This window comes from Eschrichtius robustus, chromosome 8 (assembly GCF_028021215.1).
Source record: "Eschrichtius robustus isolate mEscRob2 chromosome 8, mEscRob2.pri, whole genome shotgun sequence".
In the NCBI taxonomy this organism is placed as follows: domain Eukaryota; kingdom Metazoa; phylum Chordata; class Mammalia; order Artiodactyla; family Eschrichtiidae; genus Eschrichtius; species Eschrichtius robustus.
The window spans coordinates 10,437,431-10,450,625 of NC_090831.1; the positions used below are offsets into that span (position 1 = coordinate 10,437,431).

The following is a 13,195-nucleotide window of genomic DNA, read 5'->3' on the forward strand; positions in this document are numbered from 1 at the left end:
TTACAGCACCTTTTTGAATTTTTTCTGTGAGATTAGGGCCTGCTGAACACTCTATTCAAAAGCCAGCTGACGGAGCAGGTAAACTGAAGCTGGTTAAAAAGGAGTAGAGACTGAGCCCCCTTTCTCGCCTCCCACCCCAGTCCCTTCACCCCGCTTTGGCACATGAAGAGCAGGTCGATCACGACTGCCTTACCTCTCCACGGAGTCAAGGTGGCCCAGCAGAGCTTCCTACTGAGTCCTCACTGCTTGGGACGCTTGTAAAATTCTGTTTTATGTTTTTTTCGTGGACTGTGATTGTGGTTTTCATTATGAAATGTTATTAAAAAAATAGTCATTTGAAAGTTATGAACTTAAAAAACCTGGGGATGCTGTTTGTAACACCAGCCACTTGAGAGATTCCCGTTCTGAACATTGTGGGAGAGATCTTCCTCAGGCTTGGTGTGTCATTAGCAGATGTGGTATTCCTCCATGGATGCTCTGGACCTTGTAGATGCTGCGGCTGCCTTTTCTGCTGAGCAGATAGGGAGCTCAGCGTCAGATCCGTGGCCACCTTGAGGAGACGTCTAGTGCGTGACAGTGTGTAATTTGGGACACTGACTTTACCCCAGCTGTGTTTCTCTTCTTAAAATTATTTTCCACTTGTCTTCCTTTCCTCATCCATTTATTTACTTCTCTTCTGACATGCATGTCCTTGTTAGCCCCATCATCCTTTTTGGAAGAAGTTGGTGTACAAATTAGCAAATACCTAAGAACGATCCTAAATATTTTAAGAAACCACCCTCTTGATCCACTCTTACTACACTGGTCTGAGCTCTTGGCCGTGTTGTCGCAGAAGTCACCTGGCTGGTCGTGCCGCATGCCTCTCCTCCCACTTGCAGCTCCTCACCTGCAGAGTAGACCCAGCAGCGCAGGGTAGAGGGCCTTTCTGAGCAGTAACCGCCTCTATTTCTAGACCCATTTCCTGTGGCTCCGCTTCCGCTCCCCGTGCCTCTGCAGCTCTCGTTTCTGCCCCTCTGGTCTGCCTCTGCTTGTCATTTCTGCAAATCTGAAGCCCGCTTCCTACCCCTTCATCTCTTTCTGCTCAGAGTCGGTTTCCTCTGTGAAACCTTTGCTCATCCCCTCCAGGCAGGGCCGACCACTTCCTGGGTGCTGCTTCCTCTCTTGGTGCACACATGGGGGCACACCGACCAGGCTGCTCGCCCGTGGGCACCTTTGTGCAAATTAGAACAAGGCACTTTATTCAGCTTCCAACTGCTGGAAACCCGTCTTAATGAGTGTGTGCGTCTAGGCCGTTTACCCTGTGAGTGGTGCCGTGTGTGTGTGTGTGTGTGTGTGTGTGTGTGTGTGTGTGGTGGTGGGGGGGTGTGCCTGACTGTGCGGTTGTGCTCCGTGGCCTCGTCTGTGTTGGAATTTGTGTGAATTGTCTGTATCCCCAGCACCGTCTGTCTGACCCGGGGCAGGTCCTCAACAACCATTTGCTAATAAGCTAAAGGAAGAGCAAAGGTGTGAATACCTGCCACGCTTCTGTCTGGAAAAATAGGGAAGGCATACCTGACAAGGCCTTTTGCACTGAACGTTATGAATATATTGTAATGCCAAGACATTTTTTTTTTTTCTCTTCACATCTCAGTGTCTCTGAAATCACAGATCTTAGTCAGTGTGTAATGGTGGGTGAGGGCACAGCCCTGGAGCTGGACTGCCTGGGTCTGAATCCCAGGTCTGCCACTTACACACTTATTTGTGTGACTCTGGGCGTGTTACTTAACCTTTCTGTGTCTCAGTTTACTGGTCTGTAAAATGGGGATGATTAACAGTAGTTCCTACTTCATGGGGTTGTTGTGAGAATTCAGTGAACTCTTATATGCGCAGCGCTTAGAATATCACCAGGCACATAATAGCAAGAGATAGGAGTGTTAGCTATTATCAGTATCATAAAAGGCTACATAGGCACTTAATATACTGTTGTTTCTTTCTAACCCTGAGATGCTGTTTTAGTCCACTGGAGTACAGCTTACATGGATAGCACCTCGTGTCAGTGTCTGTGGACTGGTCCCATTATATGTGCTGCGGTCCCACACCATCTCCCGCCCACACCAGTTTTCTGGTTGCTGCAGCAAAACATGCACGGTACACAGACAGGAAACCAGCAGGCTTTGTTTTTTCTTCTTAATATGGCAGAAGAGTAAGAGGGAACAACCAGGGCCCTATATAGATAAGGCTCCTTTCAGAACTTAAACTCAACTTCTTTCATGCTGTAAAGCTTAGACTGGTAAGAAATCTTGGCTGTGTAAAACTAGAAACCAGAGAGAATTGGGTTTGAAAAAGTGATTTTATTTATTTATTTTTTGGCTGCGCCGCGCGGCTTGTGGGATCTTAGTTCCCCAACCAGGGATTGAACCCAGGCCGCTCAGCAGTGAGACTGCGGAGTCCTAACCACTGGGCCGCCACACAAGTCCCTGAAAAAGTGATTTTAATGTAAAGTTTTTGTTTGATTGTAGGGCAACTTTCCTTTGATGATTTTCAAGGAAGCTGGGCTACGAAGTGGCAAAAGGTAATGGTTGTTCCGGGGCCAAGTTCCCCATCAGAAGCCTCCGGGGTGTCCTCAAGTTAGACAGTAGATGAACGTCGCTCCCCAGATAGTTGTGGGTTCGCCTGGTCTTCAGTGCTCACTTGTGGCTGCAAGGCCACGTGAGGGGATGGGGTGGCTCGTGTCTGAGTTGTTTAGGACGACCTTTCCCTCGTCTCTCACGCTCCCTTTAGCAGCTACAGCCGTGCGGGGAGCCGCACGTAACTCCTGTTCGCTCGCTGCCCCACCCTGTTGAGCTCTCCTTCAAGTTAAGCAAGATCTGACTACTGCATTCTTTGGAGATGCTCTGCTCGTTTTCCTTATGAGACTAAATGGCTTTTCCCAGATCACATCACTGCAATTGACTTGACCCTCAACTTTGAGAAATACTCTTACCTACTATGCAGCACAGCCGAAACTCCCACAGCAGCTGGAGAACACTGATTTGGGGGTTTGGCATCTTTTTCTTAGTTGAACAAAACAGTATATAAGTAAATAATACAGGGATGATCTGAAACTTCACCCTCTTTAATTCGATTTATCTAAACGCTGGATTTGATGATACTTCTGTGTAGAACTGGTCAACTTTAGCCCTGTCAGAGGGTGTGTCTAATGATCAGTGCCCAGAAAGAGTATCCACATGAGGAACTTTCTCCAACAGGCCTTCTTCCCTTCAGGATTCACTTACCTTCAGGTTTCAGAAATGATAGGTAGGCAGTTGTTCTTACTCTCCGTATTCTAGAAAGTGGAGAAGCAGATAGTGAGAATGTGTTTGCCTTGACTCAGATCAGCCAGTGGAGGCACTAGCATTATCCCTAGTTCTGCACTGCACACCCCTTTAGGTCACATCAAAGGCTTTGTTTTCTAAAGAAGCACATACAATCTAAGGTTAAATATGCAAACGGGGACATATACATACTTATGGTTTATCTTTTCCTTTATGTAAACCTGGAATTTCCATCTCTGCCCAAAATCTTTTTTTTTTATTTTTTATTTTTTTGAGAAATGTCAGCAGAGAGGGCAGAGGAATTACCTCACCTCGGGTGAGGATGCCCGGATGCAGCCTGGGTGGCCAGAGCCAGCTGGAAGCCCACAGAGAACCTGACTCACAGGCGTATTCTGTGAGGTCTTTTTTTATTTTTAATTGGCTGTCAACATTTAGAATTCAGGCAATTTTACATAAAAGACCTCTTGCAAAATCGGAAGACCCATCCAGGCCTGGCCCACGTGGTGAAGTTAGCTGGAGCCGGGCTGGAGCTGCCCGTCGGCTGAGCCGCGTGTCCCTCACTTCTCAGGGTCTGCTCATCTGTGTGACTTGTGGGGCCCGGCGCGCACGTGAACTGTGAGTCCTCTAAGCCCGTGGCCGCCTCTGCTCTATGGCCAGGTGTCCAACACGCTCCAGCAAGGCCTAGGTGTGCGCGGTGGTTGAAAGGCCACCGGGAAGGAGAGTAATTGGTGCCACCGAGACCCGCGTGCTGCCTCTAGTCCCACCTGGCCTTGGCCTTCAGGGGACGGGAGTTCAGGCCGGCGGGGTGGGCACCCTGCATGTGCTGAGCTGGCTCCTTCCTCTCCGTCTCTTCATTCAGCCTGAAAGTCAGGACCACGGTGTCCTCATCCAGGGGGTGGGACGTTTTTCAAAATATGAAAGAAAGCAGCCAGTGACCGCTCCGGCCCATTTGGAGGCTTACAAGCCCAGCTATTGCACAAAAGGGTAAGCTTCCTGTTTACCAGCCGGCGTGAGACAAAGTGGTTGTACTTCCTGGCCTTGCGGGACTTGGCACACAGGCTGCGTTCTGTCCCTCAGGACAGCAGGGCTGAATGCCGGCTCTGTGCTCAGCCCTCGCCCCCATGGCCTGGGTCCTGGATGCGGGCCACCCTTGGGAGGGCACTTCGGCTTGGGCTCCAGAACCGGCCCTGGCGTTCTGAAAGGGAAGGCGGCCTCGCCTCCTTGCTGGCTTCCTCCTTAGCTTTCCTTTCCCTGTGGGGTCCAATCCAGGCGGAGGCGCTTGGCATGAACCTGAATCTAACCGTAAATTCACATCTTTTGTTTTTCAGTCTCTGGGAAGCAGGATGTCAGTGCTTCTGGGGAAACAGGTCTTTTTTACCTGCGTGGCGGCTAGCGGGGGCTGCGCCCTTTTGTACTACCTGATACAGAGTAAGTATCCGATGAAGTGCCCGAGGCAGGGCCGCCTCCTAGTTCTCTTGCCCACGTTCCTCCATCAAAGGAAATACTTCAGATGCTTTCAGCAGGTTAGAGAAAGAAGGAAAGGACTATTTTTAGAAGCCAGTAAGCTGTTCCATTGGCTATAGCTTCCTTCTTATCCTCTAATCCCAGTTTTCCCAGGAGCCACAAGAACAAATCAAAGGAATAGGACCCATTTGCATAAGAAGCCTCAAAAAAGCAAGATGGGCTTTCACTCCAGTGCACATGCAGTAGATCCATCAAGATTTCTGAGATTATAGAAAGAACAGAGGGAAGGGGGACACCAGATGGTTCACAGGTGTGGAAAACTGGCTCTTTCTCAAGTGTCCTCGGCCTGTTTGCCTTGCCATTCTCTGCTGTTGATTTAGTGGAGGACAGGACCTTGCGCAGCGGACTCTGGCAAGAGCAGAAAATAAAAGCAGTGTCCACGCTGGCAGAATCCTGGCAGATGCAGCTTCCAGCCCTCTGCACCCAAATTTGAATTTGTAAAGACAGGCCGCAATTATTGTGAGCAGCGAGACATTTAAGGGCATTTCCATGCTACTGGTTGCGAAGCAGCAGCAGCAGTTTTTTTCTGGACTGACTTTCTTTGAAGATCTTTTATGCCCGCCCAGCTTGTCTCCTCACCCTGACTCCGCAGCACTGTTACTTCCTGCCAGGATGTGCGCACCACCCGCAGCCAGGCAAACGGCCATGGCCCCTCCGCCCATTCTTCCCCACCTTCCTTCAGGGCAGGCCCAGAGGTCTCTGAGTCTGGAGGTGGCCAGAGATGAGCGTTCCCAGGGATAATTCAGACCGGAACAACTCGGCAGCCCCTCCCCTCTGCCACAGGGACGGAGGCAGGACATGGCAGGAATGAGTACACTTTCGGGTCAGGGGCCTGGCAGCCTCTCCCCTTTAGGAGGCTGGGGTCGGCGGAAAGCGATAGTCCAGTGGGCTCTGCAGCCAACTCTGGCTCTAGACTAGCTGTGTGGCCTTATGGGGGGGGTCTGGCTTCTTCCTGGGCCTCGGTTATCGATGTGATGAGGGGTAATATTAGTGCCTGTGTGCGAGGATGTTGTAAACGTTAATCTCACAGCTTGTGGGATACTGAGAAATCGCTCAGTGAAGATGAACTGCCTGGACCCAGCCTCTGCTGCTCCTCGGGGCTGGCACCTCGTTCATGCCCGCAGCACCCCCTTTCCCCTTTCCCGGGAAGCAGCACGGGAGGGGCGTTCTCCTTGGCCTCTGCAGGCTCGAGCCGCCTTTCCAGTCCATTCCTGTGGCTGGGCCTGCAGAGGGAAGTCTTTCTTGTTGCCGAACAAAAAACGTTACTTGGGAAGCTCACCGTCCTTTGCTCTCCTTGGGGCCGCTTGTCCTACCGTACACTTTCAGGGAGGTGCTTCCTGGAGTTCCTAGTAGCCTTTGGGCCAAGGATACCTGAGGCCGAGAGCAGTTTGTAAGCTTTATCTACATGAAATGTTGGCGTAAATCTATAAACTTGACAAGTTAGCGTTTTCATGTCCTGTTGCGTGGCCTGAGGGTTTTGTTGTTGTGGTCTATTTTATGCTGGTTTATCAGGACATTCCTCTTAGTGGAAGGAGCAATGTTCAGAAGTCAAGTCGTAGATTCTGGCCCCAGCTCTGCCTCGGATTAGCTATATCACTTTGAGCAAGTCATGGAACCAGAGGACTTAGAACTGAAAGAAAAGTTAGAGAAGATCTGATCAGACCCCTTAGACAAAGAAAAGAGGCAACGAATGAGGTGAGGAAATAAGAGATGAAGAAATTGAGGCGCAGGAAGGTCCAATACCTTGCTCAAGGTCACCTGCCACATCCCTGCAGATGCTGACTTCCTATGTTTTGGTTTTGGAGTCTCTAAAATGGACAGTTCAGAGTAGATGGTCCCTAATAATAATTCCACCCATAAATTTCATGTTTCTGTTTCCATGTTGTACATGAATTACATCATCTCACTTTCTAGGGAGAGTATACCTGACCAAGTTCAATTGAAAAAAAAAAAAAAAAAAAAAAAAAGTAACCATTTTCTTTCCCCCTTAGAAACTTTTTCCAGGGCTTCCTATTACCAGTGGGCGTTGGAGCATCTGCACAGTCACCCTGAGGCACTGGAAGCTCTGGGCACTCCTCTCAACGTTCACTACCTCCGACTCACCGACAAGTACAACTTCGTGGACATTGCCGATGCAAAGGTAACGTGCTCCCCCTGCGAACTGCAGGCCGGGTGCCTACTGAGCGGAGGAGGGGCTGCCGTCCTCCGGAAGGAGTCTTGGAGGATGCTGGAGAAAGATGTGGGATGGGAAAATCCACTATGTACAACTGCCGCTAGGTGGTACCTAGCACCATTTAAAAAAGCATTATGGATTAATTTATTTTCATATAGTTTTCTTTCTTTCTGGGGAATTGATGTGGCACGGAAAGCCCTGTTTGTGCTCAGGTCGCCATCTTGAACGGGAGGTTGTAGAGAAATGATGAGTGGTGGTTTGCCAGTATTTCAGCTTTGAACTTGAAATACACCTAAACTCTAGTTTTAAAGCTTATTTCCATTGCTTCCATGGAATGCCAGTCCATTTTTTCAGCTGTATCTTATCTTCTTTTATAGTTCAACTGAATATAAGAAGTGTTGTTTTCTTCTGTTTAATATGTTTTGAGTTGGAGGAATGATTCTCAGTTGTGTGGGGAATGCAGAGATGCAGAAGGCTTATCAGGGAGTTGATAGTTTCAAATTCCAGCATAAGGCAGGGTGATGCAAATGCCTTAGCAGAGGCCTGGGAGGGAGAGGTTAGTGGACTGGGAGGTGGTTGTGATGACAGGGGGGCCCCGCTGAGCAGCTGTGCACGAAGGCACGTGGCTGTGCTCCCTGCCAGTGTGTCCTCCGCAGAGGTGCAGCTGCCCAGGGAGGGTGTGGGCAGGGAGAACGGGCTGAGGCAACCAGAGGACTGTGACGTCGTCTTGTGAGGTGTGTGCACTTCATCGTGACAAGCAGAAGCCCTGAAGTATTTGGAGGACAAGAGTGAGCTGATCTGACCTAGTTTATTTTTTGTTGTTGTTTTTATTATTTTTAATGGAAATAGTTTTATTAGAGATATTTCCCCCCCTAACTACAAAAGCAATTCTTGCTCAAGTATTCTGATAAGGATAATTGATGATTTTTTAAAAAAAATTTAATTGACGTATAGTGATTCAGTCGTTTGTTCTTGCAGATTATATTCCATTACAGGTTATTAGAAGATATTGAATATAGTTCCTTGTGCTATACAGTAAATCCTTGTTGCTTATCTATTTTATATATAGTAGTATGTATCTGTTAATCCCATACTCCTAATTTATCCCTTCCCCTTTGGTAACCATAAATTTGTTTTCTATGTCTGTGAGTAAATAAATTCATTTTTATTATTTTTTAGATTCCACATATAAGTGATATCGTCTAGTGTTTGTCTTTCTCTGTATGACTTACTTCACTAAGCATAATATTCTCTAGGTCCATCCATGTTGCTGCAAATGGCAATATTTCATTCTTTTTCATAGCTGAGTAACAGTCCATTTTGTGTGTGTGTATGTATGTATGTATACCACATCTTCTTAAGCCAGTTGTCTGCTGATGGGCCCGTGGGTTGTTTCCATGTCTTGGCTATTGTAAATAGTGCTGCTATGAACATTGGGGTGCATGTAACTGTTTGAATTACACTTTTTGTTTTTTCCATATATATACTCAGGAGTGGGATTGCTGGATCGTATGGTAACTCTATTTTTAGTTTTTTAAGGAACCTCCACGCTGTTCTGCATAGTGGCTGCACCAATTTACATTCCCACAAACAGTGTAGGAGGGTTCATTTTTCTCCATACCCTTTCTAGCATTTATTATTCATAGATTTTTTGATGATAGCATTCTGACTGGTGTGATACCTCACTGTGGTTTTGATTTGTATTTCTCTAATAATTAGCAATATTGAGCATCTTTTCATATGCTTGTTGGCCATCTGTAGGTCTTCTTTGGAAAAATGTCTATTTAGGTCTTCTGCCCATTTTGTGATTGGGTTGTTTGTTTTTTTTGCTGTTGAGTTGTATGAGCTGTTTGTATATTTTGGGTATTAACCCCTCGTCAGTTGCATTGTTTGCAAATATTTTCTCCCATTCCGTAGGTTATCCTTTTGTTTTGTTGATGGTTTCCTTTGCTGTGTACAGGCTTTTAAGTTTGATTAGGTCCCACTTGTTTATTTTTGCTTTTATTTCTTTTGCCTTGGGAGACTGATCTAAGAAAATATTGCTACAATTTATGTCAAAGAATGTTTTGCCTATGTACTCTTCTAGGTACTTTATGGTATCATGTCTTATATTTAGGTCTTTTAAATCATTTTGATTTTATTTTTGTATGTAGTGTGAGGGAATGTTCTAATATCATTTATTTACATGTAGCTGTCCAGCTTTCCCAGCACCACTTGTTGAAGAGACTGTCTTTTCTCTGTAGTATATTCTTGCCTCCTTTGTTGTAGATTAATTGACCATAGGTGTGTGAGTTTGTTTCTGGGCTCTCTATTCTGTTCCATTGATTTATCTTTTTCTTTTGGTGCCAATACCATGGTGTTTTGAGGCTTTGTAGTATAGCCTGAAGTCTGGAAGTGTTATACCTCCAGCTTTGTTCATTTTTCTCAGGGTTGCTTGGGCAATTCTGGGTCTTTTGTGGTTCCATAAAAATTTTAGGATTATTCTAGTTTTGTGAAAAATGTCATGGGTAATTTGATAGGGATTGCACGAAATCTGTAGATTGCTTTTGGTAGTATGGTCATTTTAACAACATTTTTCCAATCCAAGAGTGTGGGATATTTTTCCATTTCTTTGAATCCTCTTCAGTTTCCTTTATCAGTGTTTTATAGTTGTCAGCATATAGGTGTTTCACCCCCTTGGTTAAGTTTATTCCTAGAGTATTTTATGTTTTTTGAAGCGATTTTAAATGGGACTGTTTTACTTTCTCTTTCTGATATTTCATTATTAGTGTAAAGAAATGCAACAGATGTCTACAAAGTAACCTTGTATCCTGCTACCTTGCTGAATTCATTTATTACTTCTAATAGTTTTTGTGTGGTGGTTTTCGGGTTCTCTATATAGAGTATCAGGTCATCTGCAAATAGTGACAGTTTTACCTCTTTCCTTCCAATTTACGTACTTTTTCTTTTTGTGTGTGTGTGTGATTGCTGTGGCAAAGACTTGCAGTACACTGTGTTGAATAGAAGTGGTGGGACTGAGCAGCCTTGTTTTGTTCCTGAATTTAGCAGGAAGGCTTTCAGCTTTTTACTGTTGAGTATTATTATGTTGGCCGTGGGTTTGTCATAAGTGGTCTTTATTATGTTGAGATGTGTTGCCTCTATACCTACTTTGGTGAAAGGTTTTATCATGAATGGTTGTTGAATTTTTATCAACTGCTTTTTCTGCATCTATTGTGGTGATCATGTGGTTTTTAATGTGGTGTGTCACAGTTGATTGATTTGTATATGTTCAACCGTCCTTGTGACCCTGGAATGAATCCACCTTGATCATGGTGTGTGGTCCTTTTTATGTATTGTTGGATTTGCTTTGCTAATATTTTGTTGAGGGTTTTTTTGCACCTATATTCATCAGAGATATTGGCTTGTAATTATCTTTTTTCGGTAGTGTCTTTATTTGGTTTTGGGTGCTGGTGACCTCATAGAATGAATTTGGAGGTGTTCCCTCCTCTTCAGTTTTTTTTAGAATACTTTGTATGTTTGGTAGAATTCCCCAGTGAAGCCGTCTGGTCGTGGACTTTGTTTGCAGGGGATTTTTAAATTACAGATTGTTTCACTTGCAGTGATCAGTCTGTTCAAATTATCTGTTTCTTCTTGATTCGGTCTTGGCAGGCTGTATGTTTCTGGAAGCTCGTCCATTTCTTCTGTGTTGTCCAATTTGTTGGCATATAACTGTTCATACTATTCTCTTATGATTCTGTATCTCTGTGATAACTGTTGTTATTCCTCCTCTTTCATTTCTTATTTTATCGGGGTCCTCTGGTGAGCCTGGCTAGAGGTTTGTTGATTTTGTTTATCTTTTCAAAACACCAGCTCTTGGTTATACTGACCTTTTCTGTTGTTTTTTTGATCTGTTTATTTCCTCTCTGATCTTTATTATTTCCTTCCTTCTGCTGACTTTGTTCTTCTTCTGACTCCTTTAGATGGTAGGTTAGATTGAGATTTTTTATTTCTTGAGGAGGGTGTGTATTGCTGTCAACTCTCCTCTTAGAACTGCTTTACGGTCCAGGTCAGAGTATGGACCAATTTGCTAGAAATAGTTCCCCCCTTTTAAACAGTGGACTCTTTTTGTTTTTTGGGGTTTTTTTTTTTTTTTCTATTTTATTATGAAAGTTTCAAACATACAGAAAAGATCGAAGAATTTATGCTGTGGAACCCAATATCTGCTACCTGGATTCTGTAACTAATATTTTGCTCAATGTGCTTTATCCCGTACCTGTTTGTCTAGCTCTACCTTATCTGTTCTTGAACCTATCTTATTTTTTTCAAATATCCATACACTTCACCTTTAAATACATAAGCCATATATATCATTAACTAGAGCTTAATATATTTTTTTGAGGTAAAATTTGCATTCTGTGAAAGGTACACATCTAACTGTCCTGATGAATTTTAACAAAGGCATCCACCTGTGCAACTCAAGCCCCTACCTACATGTAGACTGTTCCCATCACCTGAGAGCTGCCTCCTGCCCTTCCCAGTTGGTCCTCTCACATCCCCCCAGCTCCAGCAGAGTCACTTTCTGACATTTTTTTCCCAACCTAGTTTGGTCTAAGACATGGAATCATGCATTATATACTCTTGGGTAAGGCTCTTTCACTCTACATGTTTTTGACCTTCATCCATGTTGTTGCATATATCGGTAGTTCTTTTTTAACTGTGGATTTTAAAATAATCATTGCAAGTACTCAGAGCATTGAGTTTGGCACATAAGGTCTCCTTGCCAGATAGGAGCACTGCCATTGACCTCACCAGTCCATCCAAAGAGGGGCAGGGCATTTGAAGGGAGCCAGATGGAAAATAAGGTGAATTCTTCAGCTAGGTTCCAGTTCAAAAACAACCAGGTTCTGTGGATAATCACTGGATTTTATAGGTTATCTCTTGAGAGGACAGCACTGTATCCACTTACCTCTCTCATTTTATACCCCCAGTTGAAGATTCCTGTCTCTGGACGCAAGTCAGAGGGCTATCTCTATGTCAGCTCATCCAGAGATGCCCCCTTTAAGAGGTATGATGGGAAAGTGGGTGGGAATCAGGCAGCAGGAGGAGAACCTTCTTATGGAAACGATTTCCATTTTCAATTGTAGTTATATGATTGTGGCAGTAAGAATTAGTTTTTCAAAGCTTGAGAAGTTTCACAGCTTGGACAGCATGCCACTACTTGGGCTCTTAAGCTCAGTCCAGACATTTTATCCAGTGCACGCTACTGAATTTGAAGAACGTTACAGTTGTAGTGGTCTAGGTCTGCCATAACTTGATGCTATGTCACAGCTTCCAACGCTGCTGCCTCCGTCGTTACAAATGAATAGAGGCATGGGTTCCTGTTCCAGAATTATTCGTCACATTCTTTAAATAAGCTCTCTACCCCATTAATTGGCTTTTCTTGTCTGGTTGCCAGTAGCTACACTCACTCACTTCCCCCACGGGAAGCCTCTCTCAGAGATGTTTGCTGTTTAGCCAGGATGTGTTTTAATTCTCAAGGACAAAAGGAGCAGGCAGCCCCTGCCTGGCTCCCCTGGACTGACTGACCCCTGAGCCTGGGATTAGTGGAGGAGCTGGCCGGCTTCCAGCCAGGAGCTGACGGTCCGGGTGGGGTGGGGTGGGGGTGGGGGATTAGGAAAAGGGGAGGAGTGAGCTGCTCCTTCCCTTCCCTGGGGTCAGCCATTCATTGTTAAACTTGCCTTGATGGCGATGCTGGTTAAATAACGTGAGCCTGGAACAAAAGGTTAAAACGTTAACATACTGCTAACATAAAATAGTGTTTAAAAAACTTAAGACATTCCTAACAACTGCTTTTTTCCTTTTAAACCATGTCTTTTGCCTCAGTGTTTCGTTGACTAGAGACTATACTTCTGGTTTCTCTCAGGTGGAACCTTCAGGAGGTCTTCTTAGAGCTCAAGGATGGCCAGCAGATTCCCTTGTTCAAGCCCAGTGGAGAGAACAGCAGCGAGCTGAAAAAGGAGTGAAGGTGATCAAAGACCAGCCCCTCCGAGCCTGGCCTCCCCCCTCCCCATGCGCACCCCCGTGGCTGCAGGCCAGCCCCCAGGTCGGGCTGGCTGCACGTGTGGGCATATAGTGATCTCAGGATCATTCTAATTTGACCACAGTGAACCCTGCTGAAGTTTTTAATTTCATCAGAAAGTTACTATAATTTATAAGAATTTGAAAG

The 13,195-nt window shown here is 45.2% G+C and overlaps 1 protein-coding gene across 9 annotated transcripts in view; it reads left to right on the top strand.

Moving 5' to 3' along the window:
• Positions 1 to 13,195, top strand: part of COA1 (cytochrome c oxidase assembly factor 1) — a 234,945-nt gene that overhangs the window by 216,093 nt on the left and 5,657 nt on the right. For 5 of the 9 annotated variants that reach the window (XM_068550319.1, XM_068550313.1, XM_068550312.1 and 2 more), the window contains 4 exons: positions 4,622 to 4,721; positions 6,809 to 6,957; positions 11,958 to 12,034; positions 12,893 to 12,994. In XM_068550319.1, the coding sequence (XP_068406420.1) occupies positions 4,637 to 4,721; positions 6,809 to 6,957; positions 11,958 to 12,034; positions 12,893 to 12,992 (411 nt within the window). In that variant the 5' untranslated portion in view covers positions 4,622 to 4,636 and the 3' untranslated portion in view covers positions 12,993 to 12,994. Of the gene's footprint in view, positions 1 to 2,498; positions 2,552 to 4,152; positions 4,278 to 4,621; positions 4,722 to 6,808; positions 6,958 to 11,957; positions 12,035 to 12,892; positions 12,995 to 13,195 lie in introns of all 9 variants that reach the window. The other 4 variants (XM_068550318.1, XM_068550321.1, XM_068550315.1 and 1 more) reach the window with 2 other exon arrangements.